Below are 22,516 nucleotides of genomic sequence, written 5' to 3' on the forward strand. Positions count from 1 at the left end.
TTCCTCTAGAATTTCTAGACATGCCTCATACAGCTATTTCTTTATCAGTTTTAGGCATCCTCAAATATAAATGGTAGCTAAGAATAGAGCTGTATTCTGCCCTTCTTGCTTGCTCCTACCCTATTTTCTCAGTATTTTTATACTAGTGTTCAGAGTTGTAGCAGGTTGAATAATACCATCTCCCCTCCCCCACCCCCCACCCCCCGCCAAAAAAAAATCCGCATTCTGATTCTGGGAACTAGTGAATATTACCTAATATGGCAAAAGGCCCTGCGATGTGATTAAAAATAATGATTTCGAGATAGGGATATTATTTTGGATTTTCCTTCTAGGCCCTAAATGTAAACACAAGGCCCCTTATAAGGAAAAAGGGAGATAAGATCTAAGGGGAAAATAGTGGCTGTGAAACTGGAACCAAGAGGTCATACTGAGTAAGGAATGGGTCACACTGGGTCACACGAGCCAAGGAATTAAGGTGGCCTCTAGAAGCAAAAAAAGGCAAGGAGAAACAGATTCTTCCTTATAGCTTCTAGAAGGAGCTAGCCTAGCTCCTTTAGTCCAGTAAAACTGATTTAGTCCAGCAAAACTGATTTAGTCCAGTAAAACTACCTTTAGTCCAGTAAAACTGATTTTGGACTTCTGGCGTCCAGAACTATAAGATAAATTTGTGTTGTATTAAAGCACCAGATTTGTGGTAAATTGTTACAGTAGCCATAGGAAACTAATACAAGAGTAGACATGTTCATATAGATAGTGTTCACTGCTGCTATGTAATGAATTATGAGTATATCCTTCTGCTATAACATTTTCTCTAGAGTTAATAATTACCTTATTTTTCTCTTTGTTTGATTCTACTGTCATTGTTTTCTTTCTGCATCTTTCAATAAAACTTTCTACATGGTTGAAAGAACCAGATAATCCAATCAGCTTGTTTCCCCCTTACCTCCATGATTTTGTTTCAGTCTGGAGTGATTTGCTTGACTTTCTGTGACTCTATCAATTATCATGAAGTCTCCTATCAGCATATTTAAGCACATGAGATATATTACTGGTTTTACTTTTGCCTTGAGCTTATTCCTCCCATACTTCTTCAGTCTGGCCTGTGTGTTTTCTAATTTTATTGCATAGCTGTTGTCCTTTGGATTTCGTTTTGCTCTTAACTACTTTCACCATGGTGGGAATTCCTTTTACCTCTCTTTTGTGGGATCTCCTTGTTCTACCTGGCTTACTCCCTCATTTTAGTGGTGCACAGCATCCAGTATTTCATGAGGAGTTTATGGGTAGTACCATTTAGGAGATCATGCCTATCTGGAAAAGATGTCTTTATTTTCACAGTTCCATGTTTGGCTGGTGATTGGAAATAATTTTCCTCAGAATTTTCTGTTTACTCTTCTTTTTCCTTTCTGGATCATGTGCCTGTGTGTGGGTCTTTTTCATTAATTTGACTAGTACTCATTGGGCCCTTTCAACGTTTCACTCATTTCCTTCAGAGTTTTTCTGTTTTATTTATTCTTTCTGGAACTCACGTTATATGGATTTTAGACTTTCTGCACTGATTCTCTGTAGTTTTTTTCCCCACTCATATTTTCCATTGTGTTTACATTTTGTTCTACTTTCTGGGAGAATTCATCCATTCCAGCTCTGTCATTGATTTTTACAATTCCAATTTTATTAAATTTTTTAAAGCTTTTTTCCTCCTTTGGAGTATTCCTTTTGTTCAGCATTGTCTGTTTTGTAAATGGAATGTCTTTGAGAAGATTAATTTTATTAAAAATTTTCTAATCTTGGCATTTGTTTCGAGTTTCTTTTTTATTTACGATAGTAGACTGCAGTATCTGGTGATCCTTGGTTGTCTATTAGCATTTAAGGACGAGGTGCTAAAAAGTAGCTTGGAAATTCTGTGTTCACTGGCAGAGCTAATTAGCTGGTAGACTTCACTGTAAGGTGATGAGCTAGGGACCTCAGTGTCTCAGTGTCAGAAGGAACTTCCAGGGTCTCATCTGGGGCAGGTGTGTGTGTGGGAAATGTCATAGTCAAGTCTGACTGCTGACATTCTGGGAGTCAGGAAGATAGCTGAGTATCTTATTGTTTAGTATGCATCCTTTTACTTAATATTGTTTTCAATTTGGTACTTCACTGATACCTTTATAAAGCAAAAGTAGTTCTATTCCTCTGAGTGGGGCTTCTGTGCATTTCATGTAGATATTTCATCCAATATCCCTCTTTTGAACCCCAGGCCTCCCAGTGGTCCTTTCCTGACCCTTTGTAGAGTGGATCTGCTTGCCTCTCTTTGGCAACTCCTTCCACATGCTCTTGGGTTTCAGTTTCCTTTATCCTGCTGAGTTATCTGCTTTCCATTTTCCAGCACATTTGTCTGTGTTCTTTCTGCTTCCTTGTATGTCTGCTTTGTTCTTATTGTCTTAAATTTTATTTACTTATTATCATTTTAGTGGGATGTAGAGGGGGAGAAAGAAATGAATGTGTTTTAAATCTCCTTGTTTAACAAGTGTATCATTAAAATATTTATAGTTCGGTTTCCTTTATATCTCAGAACACTTGGTAATCACTTTCTCTGGCATGGAAAGGGAGAATTCACAGAATTTATATTTGTAATTTTTTAATATCAAAGTAGTTTAATTGTTTTCTTAGATCTAAATCATGATGTGTACTATTGTTTTAATACACTAAAACTTGTTAAATTGTGGAATTCTTTTTCTTAATTCCAGCAAAATAAGATAAATTAAAAGACACTAACTTGTATTTCCAAACCTAAATTTTAGGAATTTAGAAGCCAAAAGCACTGAGATTTATTTATTATTATTATTCTTTTTACCATTTTCAAACTTTGAAATGTATTCTGATTTATTAAACTCTACAGTGACTGGGTCTTTATTTACTGCTATATATTTAGTACCTGCAGCAGTGTCTATTGTACATAATAGGTGCTCATGAAATATTTGACTGAGTGCATATATGAAATTTGTTCACATTTAAAATGTCAGAGAAAGCTTTAGCTTTATTAAATATGAATGAGTTTTAAGTTTTTTTCTACTCTTCAAATCACTTTTAATTAACTAAAATATTGGTCCTAGAGTAAAGACATTTATAAATAAAATGTAAGATTGTAGTCAGTTACCAATTGCAGAGCATTTGAGATCATAATCTTTTATTGGGAATATCATTTGTTTCTGAAACCAAGACATAGAATTAAGGGAATATTAGTTTTTCTGTTTTTCATCAGGAGCACTCATCCCTTGATTTCTATGCTTAACACCAGGCTGCCTCTTCCTGCCTCTCAGATCTTTTTTGTCATTCTCCTGTGCTCACTAGTAGGTCCAGCCACAGGGGCTTTCTTGATGGTCCAGGAACATATACCATCTTAATCTTGCTGAAGGCTTTGAACTTCCCTTTGTAACCTACAATATACTTTACTCAGAGCTTTGCACAATCTTGACTACCCTGTGTAAATTGACTATCCTTCCTAATCCCATAGTATACTCAATGTTATCTACTTTTTTCCTCTTCATAAGCTGCTTTTGGTAGAGATTATTCAGCATCCCAGGTTATCTTCTGTCTTGCTGTTCACCTTTCTGTAGTGTATTGTTGTTGTCTGCGTGGTCAGATCAAGCACGTATCTGTTCAGCACCCAGGATAGAGAGGAAGGCAAGTAACTTTTTTCAAAGATGTGACATGGAAATTTTATACTCATATTCCATTTTCAGAACTTGATCATGTGGCTTCAACAGAGCCCAAGAAATGTAACCTCTTATTTCCTGTTAAAACTCTTTGTGGTTTTGCTGGTGGAGGGGGAAAGTGGGTGCCAGGGTGTTTTATTACTAAAAGGAAAAAGGGAGAAAATGGCCACCTAGGGAGTTAGACTCTGCTATAGCTAGTAATTCTTAGAACTTTTACTCAGGATGCTGACTCCTTAGTTCAGTGCTCTTTCCTTCCTACCTCATCTGCACCTAGTGTTAGAAATTTTCTTCAGGAAATTAAAAAGTAAAAATGTTATACCCTTTCATTGCCAGATAAAATGTTGGTTAGTGCAGAATGGGATAGGTTCTAGAGTAGTAAAAATTAAAATAGTAAAATAGTAAAAATTAAAAATCTTCACCTTTGGTTTGGTTGTGTCTTAATTGATGGGGTGCGGAAAAGGCTTACATCTCCCTTTTAAGAGATGTGACTTTTTCTTCAATTATGAGTGCCCTGTGTAGCCTGCTTCGAATAGGGGAGGCTATTAGGCTGGGTGATGATTTGAGGAAGTTATGCCGTCTTAGATCTTGGTTTTCATATGTATGGCTAGGTGAGAAAAGGCCAGTCTGGCATTTTTTTCATTGGTGGGTTTTTTCATAGGGGGGTTCACAGTTTTAAAACTAAGCTAAATATGAAACGAAGTTAGACATAATATTAGATCTATACAAGGAGGGCTGGAAGGAGCCAGGGAGTGAGAGCAGTGGCCCTTCGAAAGGCTTCATAGCTCTAAAAAGAACCCAAAGAAGAAAGTCTCTCTCTCGCTCTCTTTTTTTTTTTTTTTTTGCTACAGTATATAAGAATATATCTGAAGCTGCTATATTCCCTCCTTCTATTCCTCCCTTTGCCAATTTATTTTGAAAAATTTTAAACTCATAAAGAAGTTGAAAAATAAATACACTGTAGCTATTCTTTGTATTCACCAGTTGTAAACATTTTGCCACATTTGGTTTATCTCTTCTCACACACAGATCTGCACTCCTGCCCTCAGGTCTATTGAAAGTAAGTTGGAAACAGCATATGGCTCTTTACCCCTAAATAACTTAGCATCTATCTCTTAAGAACAAGAATATAATGTTATACAACCACAATACCATTATAATACCCAAGAAATTTAGCATTAATTCAGAAATGTTCTCTCACGCAGTCCATGTTTAAACTTCTTCAGCTGGCTCAAAAACTGTCTTTAAATTTTGTTTTCAATCTAGGATTCAGTTAGCATTTGGTTAATTTTGAAGAGTCAAGGTTTTTTACCTTATCAAATATCACTTTCTGAATTTCACCAACTGTTTTAATTAAATCCAGGTTAAATATTTTGGGCAAGATATATTACATAAGTGTACACAATATGTACTTCCTGGTGCATCAAATCATGTAAATTTGTCTCATTATTAATGATTCTTAGTTTGATCACTTGGTCATGTAGTGTCTGCCAGATCGCTCAAATTTTTCCCTATTTGTAATTAATGGGCATTCATTCATGGTCTTTGCCTGAGGCATTCTGCATTGGTGGATGCAGAAGGGTGATTTTTTACATCTCTTTTTGGTATCACTGTGGACTCAGGTTCTTTTTTTTTTTTTATCATCATTCTTTGTATTAACAGTCTTTCAATGCCACCATTCCTTTTGATGCTCAAGTTATCTGAAATTTGGATAAATGAGAGACCCATCAAATCCCCTCGGTGTCCCTTTTTACATGTTCCAGTCACTCTTGGATCACTCCCTATTTACCGACACAAGGTTTTTCAGATTGTACTTTTTGTGTCCAGACCTGGCTGGAATCAGTATTTTTCCACTGAGCCTTAGGTTCTGTTAGTAGAGAATGGTATTTAGAAACCATTTTATGTGCTGTATTCTTTACTCCTGGAGTGTCATTATTTCTAGGTCCTGTCATTTTGTCTAGACAGCTAGGAAATTTAAAAATTTGGGGGTTTTGTTTTGGTTTTAAATCTTGAATTCATGTAGGAAGAACTGCAATACACAGTTTCTTCAAAAGATAAATTGTAAGAAAAAAACAGGAGGGACGTATAGATTTAAAAAGGCTTAAAAGGTTAAATTTTAGTTTGAAAACCTTACTGGGTCATAATTGAAAAAGTTAAAAAAAATTGTGCATAAGCAATTGGGAATTTGAACATACACTGGATGTTTGATATTAAGAAAGTACTATCGATTTTTTTTTTTTTTTTTTAGATAAATGGTGTTTGGTTATATTTAAAATGGTCTTACACCTTCTGAAATATTTATGGGTGAAATAATTTGAGATCTGGGATGTGCATAAAATAACATGAGACGGCCGTGTAGAGAAAACAAGATTGTGAGTTTTTAATTGCTGAAATTGGGTACCGGGTACATAGGGATACATTCTCTGCTCTTCTACATATTTTTATATATGATTGAAATAGTTTGTAATACAATTTTTAAAATCAGTTTACACCGATCCACCAATTTAAATCTAATACCACAGAATTATGTTTGTATATATTTGTGTCTTTTTCTCCCACAATGAGAACCCTAGTTCCCAACCCTTTAGATAAAGATTGTCAGATAAAAAGAACTTGGATCTGTGATGAAATAAACAAGTGAATTAATTAACCCTGGATTTAATTACCCTGCCTTAGGCCTATGGGAGCTAACTAATAATTCTTGTTATAGGAGATAACATTTTTTTATTGTAGTAAAATATACATAAGATTGTTTTAACCATTTTTCACTGTACAGTTCAATGGCATTAAAAATGTACACATTTTGTGCAGCCATCACCACCATCTTCAGAACTGTTTTCATCATCTTCCCAAACTGAAACTCCATACCCTTTAAATGGTAACTCCCTATTTTCTCCTTCCCCTGCCCTTGGCAATTCACATTCTACACTCTGTCTCTATGAATCTCACTATTCTAGGTACCTCATAGAAGTAGATTTATACAGTATTTGTCCTTTTGTGACTGGCTTATTTCATTTGGCCTGATGTCCTTGTCTTAGATTGTTTAGGCTTCCATACACACTACCATGGACTGGGTGGCTTAAACAACAGTTCATTTTTCACAGTTCTGGAAAGTCCAAGATCAAAGCACTGGCAGATTCTGTGTCTGGTGAGGGCCTGCTTCTTGGTTCACAGAGGGCTGTCTTCTCACAGGGTCCTCATGTGGCAAAAGGGGTAAGAGAGTGCTAGCTAGAATTTTTAATTTCTTCACCTTCTCAGCAACACTAGTTATTTTGTTTTTATTTGATACTAGCCATCTTTAGTGATGTGAAGTTGTTTCTCATTATGGTTTTGATTTACATTTTCCAGATGATTAGTTATGTTGAGCATCTTTTTCTTTCTTTCTTTCTTTTTAGCTATTTGTATATCTTTAGAGAAATGTCTTTTCAAATTCTTTACCTATTTTAAAATTTTTTGTAGTTGTTTAATTGTAGGAGTTCTTTATATATTCTGGGTATTAATCCAGTATTAGGTATATGATTTGTACATATTTTCTCTCATTCCATGGATTGCCACATGGGTAACCGTGTCTTTTGATGCACAAAAGTTTTTTAATTTTGATAAAGTTCAATTTATTTATTTTTTTCTTTTGTTGCTTTTTTTTTTCAGTCATATTCCCTAAATCATTACCAAACCCAATGTCATGAAGCTTTTTCCTTATGTTCTTTCTCTTCTATGAGTTTTATAGTTTTAGGTGTTACATTTAGATCTTTCATTTGTTTTAAGTTAATTTTTGTAAATTAGGTAAGGGTCCAAATTCATTCTTTTGCGTGTGGATATCCAATTTTCCCAGCACCATGTGTTGACCTCGTCTAAAAACGTTTGACCATATGTAGAATAGAATAGAGTGTTTATTTCTGGGCTTTCTATCCCATTGGTCTATATGTCTGTCTGGCTTTATGTCAGTGCCACACTGTTTTGATTGCTGTTGCTTTGTAAGGGGTTTTGACATCAGGAAGTGTGAGACCTCCAACTTTGTTCTTTTTTGAAGATTATTCTGACTCTTAAGGTCCCTTGAGATTCCATATGAATATGGGGATAGATTTTTCTTTGTATTCTTGATTTCTTTCAGAAGTATAAGTGTTTCACCTCATTAAGTTTATTCCTAAATATTTTATTTCTTTTAATGCTATTGTAAAATGAATCGTTTACATAATTTCCTTTTTGGATTATTCATTACTAGTGTATAGAAACGCAACTAATTTTTTTTTGTATCGATTTTGTATCCTGCAACTTTGCTGAGGTATGAAGTAATTTTATTCCTTAAGTGAAGTGCTAAAATATTTGAAAATCCCTTTGACTAAGAACATATCACCTAGATTTCCGATTAGATCAGATACAGGCAAGGTTTAATTCTTAGACACACTGTGTATGTATAGGATGGCTGCTCATGTAGTTTAGATCTCGTGTCGCAGTATGTGGTGGCCTTGTGTCTCTCCTTAATGCATTTTTGTTAAGTCCCTTCTTATTTGTTTCCTGCATATTCATCAGAGGACAAAGAACCTGAATTCTGATTATCCATGCAGTAGATTATACATGTCTGTACTAGAGTATTACGTACAACAGGAAATTTAACATCTGATTTAGTTTTCGTCTATTTTCCTCCTACCCTCTTTTTCTTAGTGTTCTAAGGAAATAAGGAGAATAAGTTACCTTTGGGGAATGAGAGTAAGGTAGAGGGTAACATGGTATAGGAAAATTTTTTTCATCATTAAACCAAAAATGGATATTTTGGTTTGTGAGTTAGAATAACTGTTGGTGTTCTGGTTGACTGAAAGTTTGTCTTTAGTATTAAGTCCTTTCCTCAGTGCTAGGTGCCCATTGCTGGACACATAGCTGTAGGGACATTTTTATGACTGTGATTAGTTTATCCTCTGAGCAGCTGTGTGTCTGATTCCTTTTAAGATTGTAACTATGTCGTTAAAGTGTTTCTGTGCTTACTAAGTTTTGTAATTCTATCTCAAACTGAACTAAGCTTGGTGATATTGCATTTTTTAGAAATCAGCAAAATTTACTTAAATTACCACAGTAGATTTTATTCTGGGAATTGATGATGCAGATGAAAACATCTTTTGTTCTATCCAACAATAGAATTGAATTATATGGCTAGGAAAACCAACATGCATTTCCCATCATATTTATCAAAACAGTCTTTTAAAGAATGTGTAAAGTGCTTTACTGAAACAAATAGCTGTGCCAACTTCTGCCAGAGGATGATGATCTAAGCCCATATGTTAAAACAAATAGATAAACACACAGTGAAATGACCAACAAGCATAATGGGGCAAGTTCAGTTTCCTTGGAAACCCTGAAAAGGATGCCATAATTAAACTAAAAAGAATTTTGGCAGGAAACGGTACAAATGAGAAACATAGTTAGGGAAGTACTTATGGGCCGACTTGGTGTACTTTTTTGTGGTTGAGAAGCCTTCCTGGGGTGTAAGTAAAGGGACCTACTTTGAGCAGCTAGAACTAGGACCGAAGGATGGTCCATGTTTTGTACTTTGAAATTAAAAACTGAATGACTCAGAATGGTCTTATCAAGAGGAATATGATCAATGGAGAGAGGCTGGCTACCCATGGTTTCAGAAGAGAAACTCATCATAGAGCACAAAGCTGAAACTCCCTGCTTCAAAGCTGCCTTCTTTGGCCTGCACCCTTGCTACCTGACTACATATTGCAAAATCTATGAGCTGACCAAGAACGTGTTTAAGTTAGCCTCTAAGGTGGCCCCCAATACTCCCTGCCTCCTAGTTTTCATGTCCTTGAGTGTAATTCTCTCCCCTTGAGTGTGGCTGGACCTAGTGACTTACTTCTACACGTATGGTAAAGGTAATGAGATGTCACTTTGGAGGTTAGGTTACAAGAAGCTTTTGGCTTCTCGTTTGGGCGGCCCTGTCTCATTTGCTCTCAGGGAAACCATCTCATTTTGTAAGCTTCCCTGTGGACCTCACATGGCAAGGATCTAGTAGTGTCTCTGGCCAACATCCAGTGAAGACCTGATGCCTGTCGATAGCTGTGTGCATGAACTTGTATTGCAAGCACATTCTTTCACCATCAGATTTTGAGGTGACAGTGGCCTTGGCTGATACAATGACTGCAGCCTTGTGAGACATTGTGAGCTAGATGCTCCCAGCTAAGCCACATTCAGATTCCTGATTCACAGAATCTGAGATAATACATGTTTGTTTTAAACTGCTAAATGTGGGGTTGTTAGGCAGTAATTGAGAATTAATATAGGAAGTGACAGTGTAAACATCCCCCCTTCCAAAAAAAGATTCGAACTTGGTTCTGAATGTTTCCGATTGAACACAACACAATTCCCAATATTATGTAAACATAGACCTTTCGCTTTAAAGTTTAATACACACACACCAAAAAAAAAACATAGACTCAGTAGTCTGAAAGGTGATTTCCCATGAAACAAACTTATTGCCAGAAACAAGAGAAAATGTTGACATTTAAAGAACAACTAATTAGTGTTCTCAAGGAGACTCGAGTAGTTGAAAAAGAATCAGAGCAGGGAGGAGTTCTTGTGTGAAATTTGTAATTCTTAACTGTTGACTTTTTGGAGGCAGGTAGCAGCAAGGCTTTAGAAATGTTCCCACACTTCAGAGGGAAAAAATAACATGAAAATTATAGGCAAAAATATAAGAAACACAAAGAATAGATCCAGGGTGTGATAAAGTTTAGAATGAGAGGTCAGAGGAAGCAGATAAAAGATAAAATCAGAGAAACAGTAAAACTTTTCCGGAGCCTGAGAGAACAGATGAAAAGACCTCAGGGGATGTTGCTAACATTTATTGAACACTTATTATGTGCCAAGTATTTGTCAAGTGGAAGCTCATTCAAAATTCTCTACAACTCCCATGTGGTAGGGCCTGCTGATATTACTGTTACAGATATCTAAAGTGTATACCAAGCACAATGAGATCCATACCTAGGAATAGCTTAGTAAAATTTTAAATTTTAGGATATAGAAATAATTAGTACAACTATCCAGATAAGAAACAGTTTACTTGCAAAAGAAGGCTTATCAGGTAGGTATTGCCTTTGTCTTCTGTATGCTTGGACAGGCTCGCGGTAGCCACTACCCACATGTGGTTATTAAAGTTAATTAAAATGAAATAAGTTCATTTCCTCAGTTTCACTGCTCGTATTTTAAATGCTCAGTAAGTAGCTGCATGTAGCTGGTGGCTACCATGTTTGGACAGTATTGTGCTTAAAGATGAGTGGCGCCTAGAAAACCGAGGAAACGCTATTATAACCTAAGAATCTTCAGTTGATTGAAACTATCCTTCCCTTAGGCAAGGCAACAAAATGACATTTTTCAGGCTCACGATGACTCCAAGTATGTCACTCAAGTACTTTTCTTGGGGGGAAAAAGTACTCAGTACACTCAACTAACTGAGAAGTGTGATAGGTCAGTTTTACAGTCCTGTGTTGTTTAACCCTCTGTTTTCCAGAATAACTAAAAGCATATAAAAATAAGGGAACATCTTCATTGATGGCAGATAAAAAAAAAAATGATGCCCTTTATAAATTAAATTTCAGATTGTCAAAACAGTGATTTCACCTAGACAGCTCAACTTTAGATCTGCTGCTTCTCACAACCATAAAATAAAGCCATAGAAAACAGCTTTTATTTTAAGGATGCTAATCCACTGAAACCACTTTTGTTGAAATTCATTCTCAGCCCTCAGTTTACTTGATCTTTATGCACTTTCTGAAGCAGTTCATCACTGCTTCACTCCTTCTAGAAACACTTTCTTTGCCTGGCTTCCAGAAGAGCTCTTACTATCTTGCTAGTAGTTCCTGCACAACAACCTCCTTTCCTAGCTGGTTCCTCATCAGTATTAAACATGGGAGAGCCTCAAGGTGCAGTCCTCAGACCAGGCCTCTTCTTTTTTTAATCTGTACTCTCTCACTAGGAAATTACATTTAATCTTTTAATGCCTTCTATTACCTGATGACACCCTCATTTATATCTCCTCTTTCTTCTTTAAACTGCTGTGAAATTTGCCTTGCTGCCTAAATGACATTTCGATTTGCATATCTGGTTGAAATCAACACCATGGATGTGCAAAATGGAATTTTGGGCCCCTTTCCCAAACCTGACCTTTTCTGTTTTCTCTCCCCCCAGTAATTGGCACTGCCTTTTCTCTATAGGGCTTAGTTCTAAAACCTTTGAATCATCCTCTACCCATCAGAAGTTCTAGTAGTGCTGTCTTCAGAATGTATTCTGAGTTCACCATTTCTTTATGGCTGCCACCTGAATTCAGACCATCATCATCTTTTGCTTAAGCTAATACAATAACTTACGAACAATGCTTTTTTCTTCCAATTTTGCACTGTATTCATACAACAGATAATCAGTTTAAAACAGAAATTGGAGACACTCCATTGGCTTCTTATACTCATATAACAAATCCACAGCCCTCTAGCATGACCTACAAGGCTGTATATGGTGTGGCCTCTGCTAAATGCTTGATCTCCTCTGTCACTTTATTCTACATTAGTCTTATAAGTTTAGTGAACTCATTTCTACTTAGGTCCTCTGGAATATAAGTTTAGATGATTACCTACCTGTTCATTTCGGTTTTTGCCTAATCACCTCCTCAGAGAGGCTTTCTCTGACCATCCTACCTGAAATCACCCCCCCCCCATTACTTTCTATTCTTTCCTTGGTTTTTATATTTTTATAGTATTTAACACTATCTCTGGTACATTTTATATTTATTATTCATTTGTTGTAATATGTTCCCATCACTAGAATACAAAATCTAAGATGGCAGGGATATTTTTTGTTTATCTTAGTTAGTCTTGTATTTTTAACACCTAGGAATATGAGCATGATGTAGTAGATGCTCAGTTGTTGAAGGAGTGACTCTCTTAAGATTGAACAAGACAAAATGCACAAAATTTATATTAAAAAAATGAGACCAGTTTTTAGAATTAGAGAAATAAACTTTTAGTTCAAGTGGACAAAATCTTTAATGTTTCTCTTCAATGAGATTCATGAAAGAAATTGCATCTTTGATAATAGAATCATGTGAAAATAATTTCAAATCATTTGAAAAAACATGATTATAATTCTTTAAAATGGAAACATGAATTGCAGTGTAAATACAATTGAAAACAAGATCAGGAAATTATCACCTTGAGCAAATTAACCTACCAAAACCAAGAGGAAAAGGTTTAAAAAAAGGAAAAGATGAACAGAAAGGATTTTTTTTAAGTTCTTTTTTTTTTTTTTTGTAATAGTATGTGATGCATTCCTTTGGTTTAGAGTTTTGATGAAATCATGATATAATCTTTTTTTATTATTTAGCCAATGAATGTTAACTTTTTTCTGTAACCTGAAAATTTAAATGCTGTTAAATAATACTTAATGGAAGGTAAATATTTATTTATTAATGATATCAAGTACATTTAGCCGGCAAAAGACTTGGATATTATTCTTGGCTTTTAAAATATTTAGCTCTCTACAACCTTATCAATGATCAAGCCTTGCTTTATAAACTTCATTGGATTTTTAAATCTATACACCTCTGTTCCCTCTGTTGCCTTTATGCTTTAGTTTCTTCCTCTGTTGAATGAATATACTAATACAACCAACTTTGTAGCTATCTGGTGAAGATTAAGTATCTAACATATGCTGTAAGTGCATTTTAAATGTTAGCTACTTATGATAATATTGTTACTGTACTATACTGGATTAGATCACTACCTTTGTGTACCAGGATTTCTGGAGTAACTCCATATTGATCTCCAGACTTCCTTCTATTTACCTTCTCCTAGTTCCCAGTCCTCTTCACTTCAGCCTGAGTAGTCAAAGCACATCTAATTGGATTACTCTAATATTTAAAATTTCTCAGTGGGCTCTATTTTGCCATTAGAATAAAGTCTAAGATTTTCTATAGCATACTTTAGAGATCTTTAGCTTCTTTAAATATTCTGTCCCTTTGTACCTAGTTTGTAGGTGAGCAGGAGGAATCCTGTCAGAGAACAAACTTAAGTTGGGTGGGACTCTACCAAGATAAATAGAAAATAAAGTGCTTTCTGGTTCTTACAACATGGCTATAGCAACCCTAGTTTATAAAGATTTTAGGTTGATATTAATAACCAGATACCCACTCTGGTTATAAAAATATCTCGATAAGGCATGTGTAGGTGTGCAGGATATTTGTGCAATATTTGTTTGTATAATCTCCATGAAAAACTGTTTGCATTACATTTGATAGGGCAACTTAATGAAGTAATTTGCTTTGTGAACTTAATTATGTGCTAGTTAAAAGTTGGTGAACATCTAATAAAGATGGTAACTTTAGATCTAGAGTGGCCCATTTAGAACTCTTCTTTCTAACATTATATAACATTAATACACCAAGGCTTGTTTGTTAAGATTACACCTATAGACTAAATGTATTAGCAACTGTTTATCTTTCTGTTCTTTGTTGCAGGAAGGTATGGTTCCATTCCATTTTATCCAAACATGATATCAGATTATCCAGGAACAAGTTAAAAAGGAGGGAGACTGGTTCCAGAACACATCTCTGGAAATTACCCTATGGACCCTGACTCTCATGGCAACATTACAATGTAGGTTCTGTATGAGCATCTATAGCCAGTGAGTGGTCTTTATTGAGCTTATCACATAACATGTTCCTGTTCAGAGTCAGAGGCTTAGACAAGTTATTATAAAGTCCCTTAGCACTTACTTCATTTTTAGAAATCTTAGTGTAACTGAGGTGATATTTCGCCAAGAGACACGGGAGTACAGATCCTGTCCTTGACCAGTCAAGCTTCAACTTGAAGACCCTTTGGTATCTATGCAAAAAATCACCAAAACAAGGCAGCTGTAGAACTTTAGACTTTTGGGCTTTGGCCTCAGGCTCCAGACAGCTAAACTGGACCTTTAAGAGAACTCCTTACCTGGGCTAGATTGACTTGAATAGCCTAGAAATAAATTTAAATGCTTGTTTCTACTTTGTGCAACAAAGCCTAAATCCCAGCCAACATCTTTTAATTACCAATGTGCCTGCCATCTGCCTCACGCAAGGCTCATTTCTTTGTACTTATTGCCTATTTAGCATTTAAAACAACTCTGTGAGATACGTATTTTAAAATTGGGAAACTGAGTCTTTAAAAAAGGCTGAGTTACTTCCTCGGAGTCATATAGACAGGTGAAGTGAGGATTTGGCAGTCTTGACTTCTGGTCATTTCCTACATAAGTTCTACAGATATGGCCCCAAGAATGTATTACAGGTGTACTAAGATAATGATCCCTCAGTCTTTGGAGGTGGTGAACATCTATTCTTTCTTTGGTTTTTATTAGTGTTCCTGGGTAGACACGAGTAGCCTCGTGTTATCTTTATACTAGTATGCTATGCAAGTATCATATAGTGTGTATGCCCTGACACAATGTAGGTTGAGATGGACTGGCCTGCTACACTAAAAGTACCAAGAGTCAGCAAGAGGGACCATGTGCCCCCAGTGCCTGTGGCTGCCCTCCTTTCAGCCTCTCAGGTTACAGTAAGATGCCCTGGTCAATGGCAAGTGGGAAAGAATGTTTGAAGAGGGTTGCAGGAGTCTGAAGGAGAAACAAATAGTTGGGGCCATCTCTCCCTGGGGCAGGTTAGGTTAAACCATAACATTATTGAGGAGCGATAAATCCTTAAAGGGGTGACACACATTTAACTTGCTCTTAGGTACCACAATAAAATGTTCTTAACATTTGAATAAACCTGTGTCGTGGGAGTGTCCCCATCTTTGGGAAGAAGTAACAAAAACTTTGAGCTCCCTCTAGAGGTCAACGGTCATAAAAACGCATCTATAGTAGTCTGTAGGGAAATAACTATGTCTAAAGTTAGCCTACTGCCTTCAACAAGAAACTCATTTTATAGATGCTTTATCTTGTAAAGTATTTCCTTATGTTGGGGAGTAATTAGTTATCTTTGAGAAGAAATTTGGGTTAATTATATTCTAATTAGCTAAGTTGGGTCAATCCTAAAGTTTGCTATAGAAGGTATATATTGAACTAATAAAGTAGAAAAGATCATGAAAATGGATCATGTGTCCAAATAGCATACTTCTTAATGGGAGCTCTAAGTATTGAAACAAACCGCATTAAAATGAGAGTTAATTTCTATGCTGTTATGTGCCAGATGTTTTTGACAGCAGCCCCTTGCCTTTAACAGAGAGATAAAGGTGATCAGTATACCTGCTGTGTTCTCACTCCCACCTCTCCAACGTCTGAAAAGAAAAGCATAATAAGCACCAGAAGATTAACATTATGAAATCCAACTTGCAGGCTTATATTAAAACTTCTAAGAAAGCCAACACATAAAATTTCTTACTTATAGAACCTCAGCTGACCAAATGAGAAATCTATTCCAGGACAGAAATCTTAGTCATGTCAGAGTACTTGGAGGAGGAGGAGTTAGTTATAGTGCTGACGTTTACTCTGGTTATACCTTTTGTTCTCAGTATATTTGCACTTCTCACTGAGAGAGTTCAGTTCTTAAAACTTGGTATAAAACTATAGAATGAAATAAGTTAATGTTTAATTCATAATAATGTTAAGACTATGAAGGTTACACATTTTTTAAAAAGTTCCAGAAGAGCCCCCAAAAAACATAAGGTAAGGAGCATGTCAAGGGGACCCAGGGACCAACCTAAAAGAACTCTCAGCGGGCAAATCTGGAACAATGTGAGCAACACAATAAATTACATTGTATTAGTATGAAATAAATACCCATGAGTTGATACTGATAAATGATTGTATAAACAAATGGATGGGAAGAGACAAATTTCCCATACAGAAGAATTCCAAGTAATTTCCTTTCCCCTCAGAGGGGCGGAGCTTAACACTCCCCATCCCTTGTGGGCTGTACTCAGTAACTTCCTTCCAGAATACCTTGTGTTTGCGTGGGGGTTGTGCAGGCAAATAACTTTATAGTACAGAAACCTGGCAGACAGTATCTAGGCTAGATAATCTAGGTTATTATCAATAAGTCATATTGATAGGATATACCCTTGATATGATGTGATAAGAATATTTCACCTTAATTGTCCTGCCAATAACCCATAATTGTAGTGTCGTCATGAAAAAAGCACCTGCAATCCCAAATTGAGGGACATACCACAAAGTGCCTGACCCCAGTACTCTTCAAAACTGTTAAGGTCATCAAAACAAGAAAAACCTGAGAAACTCTTGAAGACCAAAGGAAGCTAAAGGGACAAGATGACTAAGTGTAATGTGGGATCAATAGGAGAAACTAGATGAATGGTATACAGGAACTCTTTGTAATATCTTTGTAACTCTTCTGCAAATCGAAAATTATGCTAAAATTTATGGAAAACAAAAAGATTCAGCTCAGTTCTGCTGTACAAGGTTTTGTTAGTGATGTTTGAAAATTGGAGAACTTTTGTTATGTGTATATACACTATTTTTTGCACTTAAGTAGTTTCTGGCTTTTATGTATAAAAATGAGGATGAGCCCATCTCAGACATGTAAAGAATAATGATAGGACGTGAGAATCTCCAGTATGTCTCCAGTACAGTGGTTTAGTACTGTACAGTGGTGGGAGTTGAGCAGAGCAGAAAGTATCACGTTTCATTGTCTCAGTTCTATTCTTATCCTACCATTGATTGGCTTGTAACTTACTGGAAGCGACTTTCATTAAGTTACTATTGATGAATTGAGGTTGAAAAGAAAGAAATCTTGGATCCATTTTATTAGAGTGAGATCTCTAGAGAAGATCCATGATCCTGGGTAAAGTAGCATGGCTTTTGCAATGTGTTTCCTTTTGGGTGTTCAATTTTTCCGTATTGCAAGTCCCCTAAGAAAAGCATGTTTTTCTCCAGTCGTTATTCCGTTTTCTTCCTCCCCAAAATGTGAAGAGTTTAAGTATGTGAATACATGTTACATATGCTCTGTGAAGGAGAAATTCTCTGAAAGAGATCATCTATATGTTTCTTTGCAGATGAAGAAATTTGAAGTTCATAGGGATTGACGACCTACTCATGGTCAAATTATTACTTAAATAGAGCTGAGACTACTACATCCCCAGGCATCTTGTTGCTCTTGCCTGATAGTTAATGAAGAGCCAAGGCTTGTAGGAAAAGGGGTGAAAAGAGAAGAGGATTTCAGGGAAAATTAGAGCAAAATCTTAAAGTATATTGGCAGAATAAGAAAATTTGATTTTTCTCATACTTTAACACCAAATAATTTAAAAATATTAGTGAGCACCTTTATACATTAAAAGATTTTTTTGGATTATTTCACCAGGGTGGCTTCTGGAACTGACAGTTCCAAGGAAATGAATATGTTGTGGCTTTTAATATAAAACATGAAATAATTTTCCAGAGTAATATATACTCCCTCCATTGTAGGTAAATTATATGAGTCTTTTGAACACTTTGTATTCTTCTTATAGTTTACATGACAGAAAATGGTGTTTTATTTAAAAAAATTTTTTTAATTTGATTTGGCTGGGTATTTCCATACATTTTACCAGTATTGTTATTCTGTGAATTATCTTATGTTTATGAGTTGTTTTTAGAAATACAGGTGTTTTTCCTAGTCTACTTGTCTTTTATTTAGTTTTTATGTAAATCACGTTTTTATTTTATTTATAGACATTGTCCTTCTGTTGTATCACTACCTCTCCAGAGATATAATACGAGTCCCCCCCCCCACAGCCCAATGGACCACATACAGAAGGTCTAAAAGAATGGGGAGAGGAAAGGATGTGTTTTAGGCAAGTAAGTGAGGACAGTACATCAAGTTAAAGGAGGCATGAGGGTGGGCATAAGTATATATGTGGGAGGAAGAAAGCATTTAACCCTCCTAGAGACTCTAGTGAATACTATGGTATTTGAAAGTAAGATGGTACATACTGGCTTCATTGTTAAAATTATGGAGGGGATTTAATGCAAGGATTAGCCAAAATCGTATGGTATTCCTTAGAGGACCTTTGAAGGTTTTAGAGCAGGAAAGCATGGTGAAACCAGTAAGTAAACATGTCATATTAGGATTTCTGGATGTCTGGGAAAAGATTCTAGTATCTAGATTTTCTAGTTGTTTTCTTATGATATAATTTACATACAGTGAAATTCATCCTTTTTAGCATAGTTCTTCAAGCTTTGATAAAAACCACACAGTCATATAGTCACAGTCAAGATAAAAAGCAGTTCCATCACTCCAGAATCACTGATCTGTTCTCTGTCCCTCTAGTTGTACCTTTTCCAGAATGTCAGATAAATGGAATCATATAGTATTTTGAATCTTTTGCATAGCGTAATACATTTTGAGTTTTATCCATATCATTTTTTCTTTCAATAGTTTGTTCCTTTTTAATGCTGAGTGGTATTTTGTTGTATGGATATACCACATTTTGTTTGTTCATTCTTCAGTTGAGGGTGACTTGGGTTGTGTCCAGTTTTTGGTAGTATAAAAAAAGCTGTTAAGAATATTTGCATCCAAATTTTTGTGTGAATATAAGTTTCTTTTGACTTGGGTCAATATCCACTAATGTGATTGTCAGGTCAAATTGTGTTTGTTTTAACTTTGTAAGAAACTGCCAAACTTTGTTTTCCCCCCTAAAGTAGGTGTGCCTTGTTGTGTTCTACCAGCCCTATGTGAGAGTTCCAGTTGCTCAATTTGACTAGCCCTAGGGGTTATCTTTTTCTCTTTCCGTTTTTTTTTTTTTTTAATTTCAGTTATTTGAATCAGACATGTAGTAGTATTACATCACTTTCTTTACCTTGTAGAAATTCACTTGTTAGTTTTATGTTACTGTTATGGTGATGGCTGTCAAGCATCTGTTACTTGGTCTCCCTGTCCTAAGCTTTAATTCCATAACGCTGATTGTTTTAATGTTATACAAAAAAAGGTAAAACTTGCTTTGTAATATTTTTTTAATTCAGTAATACGTAAACATTCTTTCTCAATACAGTCAGATCTGTTATTTTTGTTCTAAGCATGTGAAGTACGCATGGAAAAACTTTGGAAGGATATATACTAAAAAAAACCATAGTGGTTTTCTGAAATGGGACTCATTTTTAGAGTTATGATTATCTATTTTTACAAAGTAGTTTATTTGTGGAATTAAAAAAACAGTAAAATTATTTTAATTAACCATTAATCTGGGATTAAATGATTTTACAGAAATCGTATCATATTTTGCAACTTAAATGAGTTTGCTAAAACTCGGTTATCACCTAGGATTATGTTATTTCTTGGTGTTGGTATTTTAGGTTTTTTATTTCAATTTTTATAAGTTGGTTAGTTAATGGTGACCATTGTGTCATTTTTGAACAAAAACAATACTGTCTTAAATATTTATATACATATCCTGTAAGTCTTTTTAAAGTATTTTTATTGCAATACTGATTTTTTGCCCTTAGCATTTTAAGATTACCAAGTGGTTGAGCATAATCAGTAGATATTATTTTTTAGCTTATTTTATTGTGGTTAGAGAATGTGATCTTTAAATTATAATTAGACAATTAGAATTCTTTAAGGGACTCTGGCTCAATGTATGAGTTTCTTAAAAATTACATAACTCTTTGGAAGCAATATATGTTTTTTACATTGATAATAAAGTTTTCTCTGCATTTTTCAATTATATTTTCAAGTGTCTATCCCTTCACCCCAGATCTCTCTCTTTCCTGCCCCCCATTTTAAAAATCCATCAGGCATGGAGAAGAATATGTCAGTCTTTTATAATTATGGTTTTTGTCAACTCCTCTATTCCTGGTAACCCTGAAATACGTAAAAATCTTTGAGCATAAAGATTTGACTGTTACATCTTCACTATACCTTGTGTTTATTTTATATGCATATATATAAAATAAACTTTTGTACTATTGAGTTCTTTTTTACTGAATTTTGCCAATGATCGGAGGCATTATTGGCATTTACTAGTCATGGCTCAAGTGTGCTTGTTACTTGGAAGTTTGCAGGACAACCCTTGCTTGAACAAGAAAAAATTAACCCATGGCCTTCATGACTCAGAATATTCTGCCAAACGTTTGTGGTGCTGAAACAAAAACCTTCATTTTCTAAGCTTGAAACCCAACTCTATTAAGTATTTTTTGCATGGGTTTAATGTATATACTGAAGTTTACTGTGTAAATCAAGGGAAGATTATGCTGTGAAATTGGAATTTTACAAAGAATTTTTCATGATTTTACAAAGTTAAAGGCTATTGATGGTTTTTGAATTGCCACTATTATGTGTCAATTTGATTATTTTACTTATAGTATCGCCGTGTTTGAGCACTTATATACTGGTCAGTTTTTCAAATATATCCCATCTTTTTTCCCGGGATTGCAGTGATACATATGTTAGAACGTGTGATGTTATCCTGCAAATCAAGTTTTTGTTCTTTTTTTCCCCTCTTTGCTTCACTTTGTTTTGACTTCGTTGTTAGGCCTTCAAGTTCTTATCTTAATCTTTTCTACGCAGTGTCTGATCTATTAATCCCATCCAATGTATCTTTCAATTCAGAAGTTCATTTTTCATTTTTAAATGTTCCTTCTTTATCTTTTATCTTGCATTTCTTATCACATTCGTAATTTATTTTACATTCTTGAACATATGGAGAATATTTACAATAGCCATTTAAGGTCCTTGTCTACTAGGACATTAATTCTATCATTTTGTCATTTCTCGTTCTTTTTCTTTAGTTTTTTCTTCTGGTTATGGGTCATATTTTCCTGATGATTTTAAATTGGATGCCAGCCATTGTGAATTTACATTGTCGCGTGTAGGATTTTGTTCTAGCACATAGTTACTTGAGACTAACTTAATCCTTTTAAAGTTTGCTTTTAAGCTTTGTGTGGAACATTCAGTCTTTAGTGCTGATGTAATTCCACTACTAAGGTTATACTCTTCTGAGGACTCTACCTGATGCCTCCTTAATTATGTGGTTTCTCAATTCTGGATGGTGGGAGCACTAACTATTCTGAGCCTTCATAAGCTTTCTGGTGGTTCTTTTCCTAGGCCTTGTGGAGTCTCAATGACATATCCTCAGATCCATCAATCAAAGATTCTAAATGATCCCTATTTAGATCACTTGAGCTCTCTCTACTCTGCCTGCAAATTCTAGCTACTTCGATTTTTCCCGAACACCAGTTTCTATCCTCACAGCTCAGTGAGATTGCTGGTCAGTGTTTGGATTCTTCCTGACTCGCTGCACTGTCCAGGCAGCGAGCTGGGGCAAATGTAGGGCTTGCTTTCTCTTCAGGTTCACAATCTTACACTCTTTTAGCTGAAAACAGTTGTTTTATATTTTTTGTTTGTTTTCTAGTTGTTGACTGCAAGAACATGAACCCAGATTGTCTTACTCTCTCATGGCCAGAAGCAGGACAGGAGGCCAAATGCAGATTTTTAATATTTATTTTTGTCTTTCACTTAAACCTTTTGAAAGAGGAAATGCTAAGTTACTGCACATTTTTATTGGGTACGTTTTTGGATACTGTTGTTTATGCAGTTAGTTTTAGTGTTCTTTGCGAATCTTTATTTTTACTGAAATGGAACAAAAAGGAGAGGATACTGATTAACGTGATAGAGTTTTGTGGGAAATCAAATATTATTTGTAAAAAGATAAGACTCAGAATATAGCTAACTTGGTAAGTTCATTTTCTTTCGGTTATGAGTTTCATTCATATCTAGGACACCACGCTGGCAACTGCTGTTGTAGCAAGTCTTTGCAGACACTTGCTCTTTTCAGCAGTCCCCTTTGAGATAATATTCAGAACACAGAATTTTAAGA

At 35.3% G+C, this 22,516-nt stretch overlaps 1 protein-coding gene across 2 annotated transcripts in view; it reads left to right on the plus strand.

Annotated features, from left to right (window-relative positions):
- Positions 1 to 22,516, plus strand: part of PPP2R2A (protein phosphatase 2 regulatory subunit Balpha) — a 77,049-nt gene that overhangs the window by 17,578 nt on the left and 36,955 nt on the right. The window contains exon 1 of one of the 2 annotated variants that reach the window (XM_016154291.2): positions 14,194 to 14,332. The exons of the other annotated variant lie outside the window; for it this stretch is intronic. Coding sequence (XP_016009777.1) covers positions 14,317 to 14,332 — 16 coding nt within the window. The 5' untranslated portion in view covers positions 14,194 to 14,316. Of the gene's footprint in view, positions 1 to 14,193; positions 14,333 to 22,516 lie in introns of those variants that run through there. 2 annotated transcript variants of the gene reach the window in all.

This window comes from Rousettus aegyptiacus, unplaced genomic scaffold, assembly GCF_014176215.1.
Source record: "Rousettus aegyptiacus isolate mRouAeg1 unplaced genomic scaffold, mRouAeg1.p scaffold_m13_p_16, whole genome shotgun sequence".
In the NCBI taxonomy this organism is placed as follows: Eukaryota; Metazoa; Chordata; class Mammalia; order Chiroptera; family Pteropodidae; genus Rousettus; species Rousettus aegyptiacus.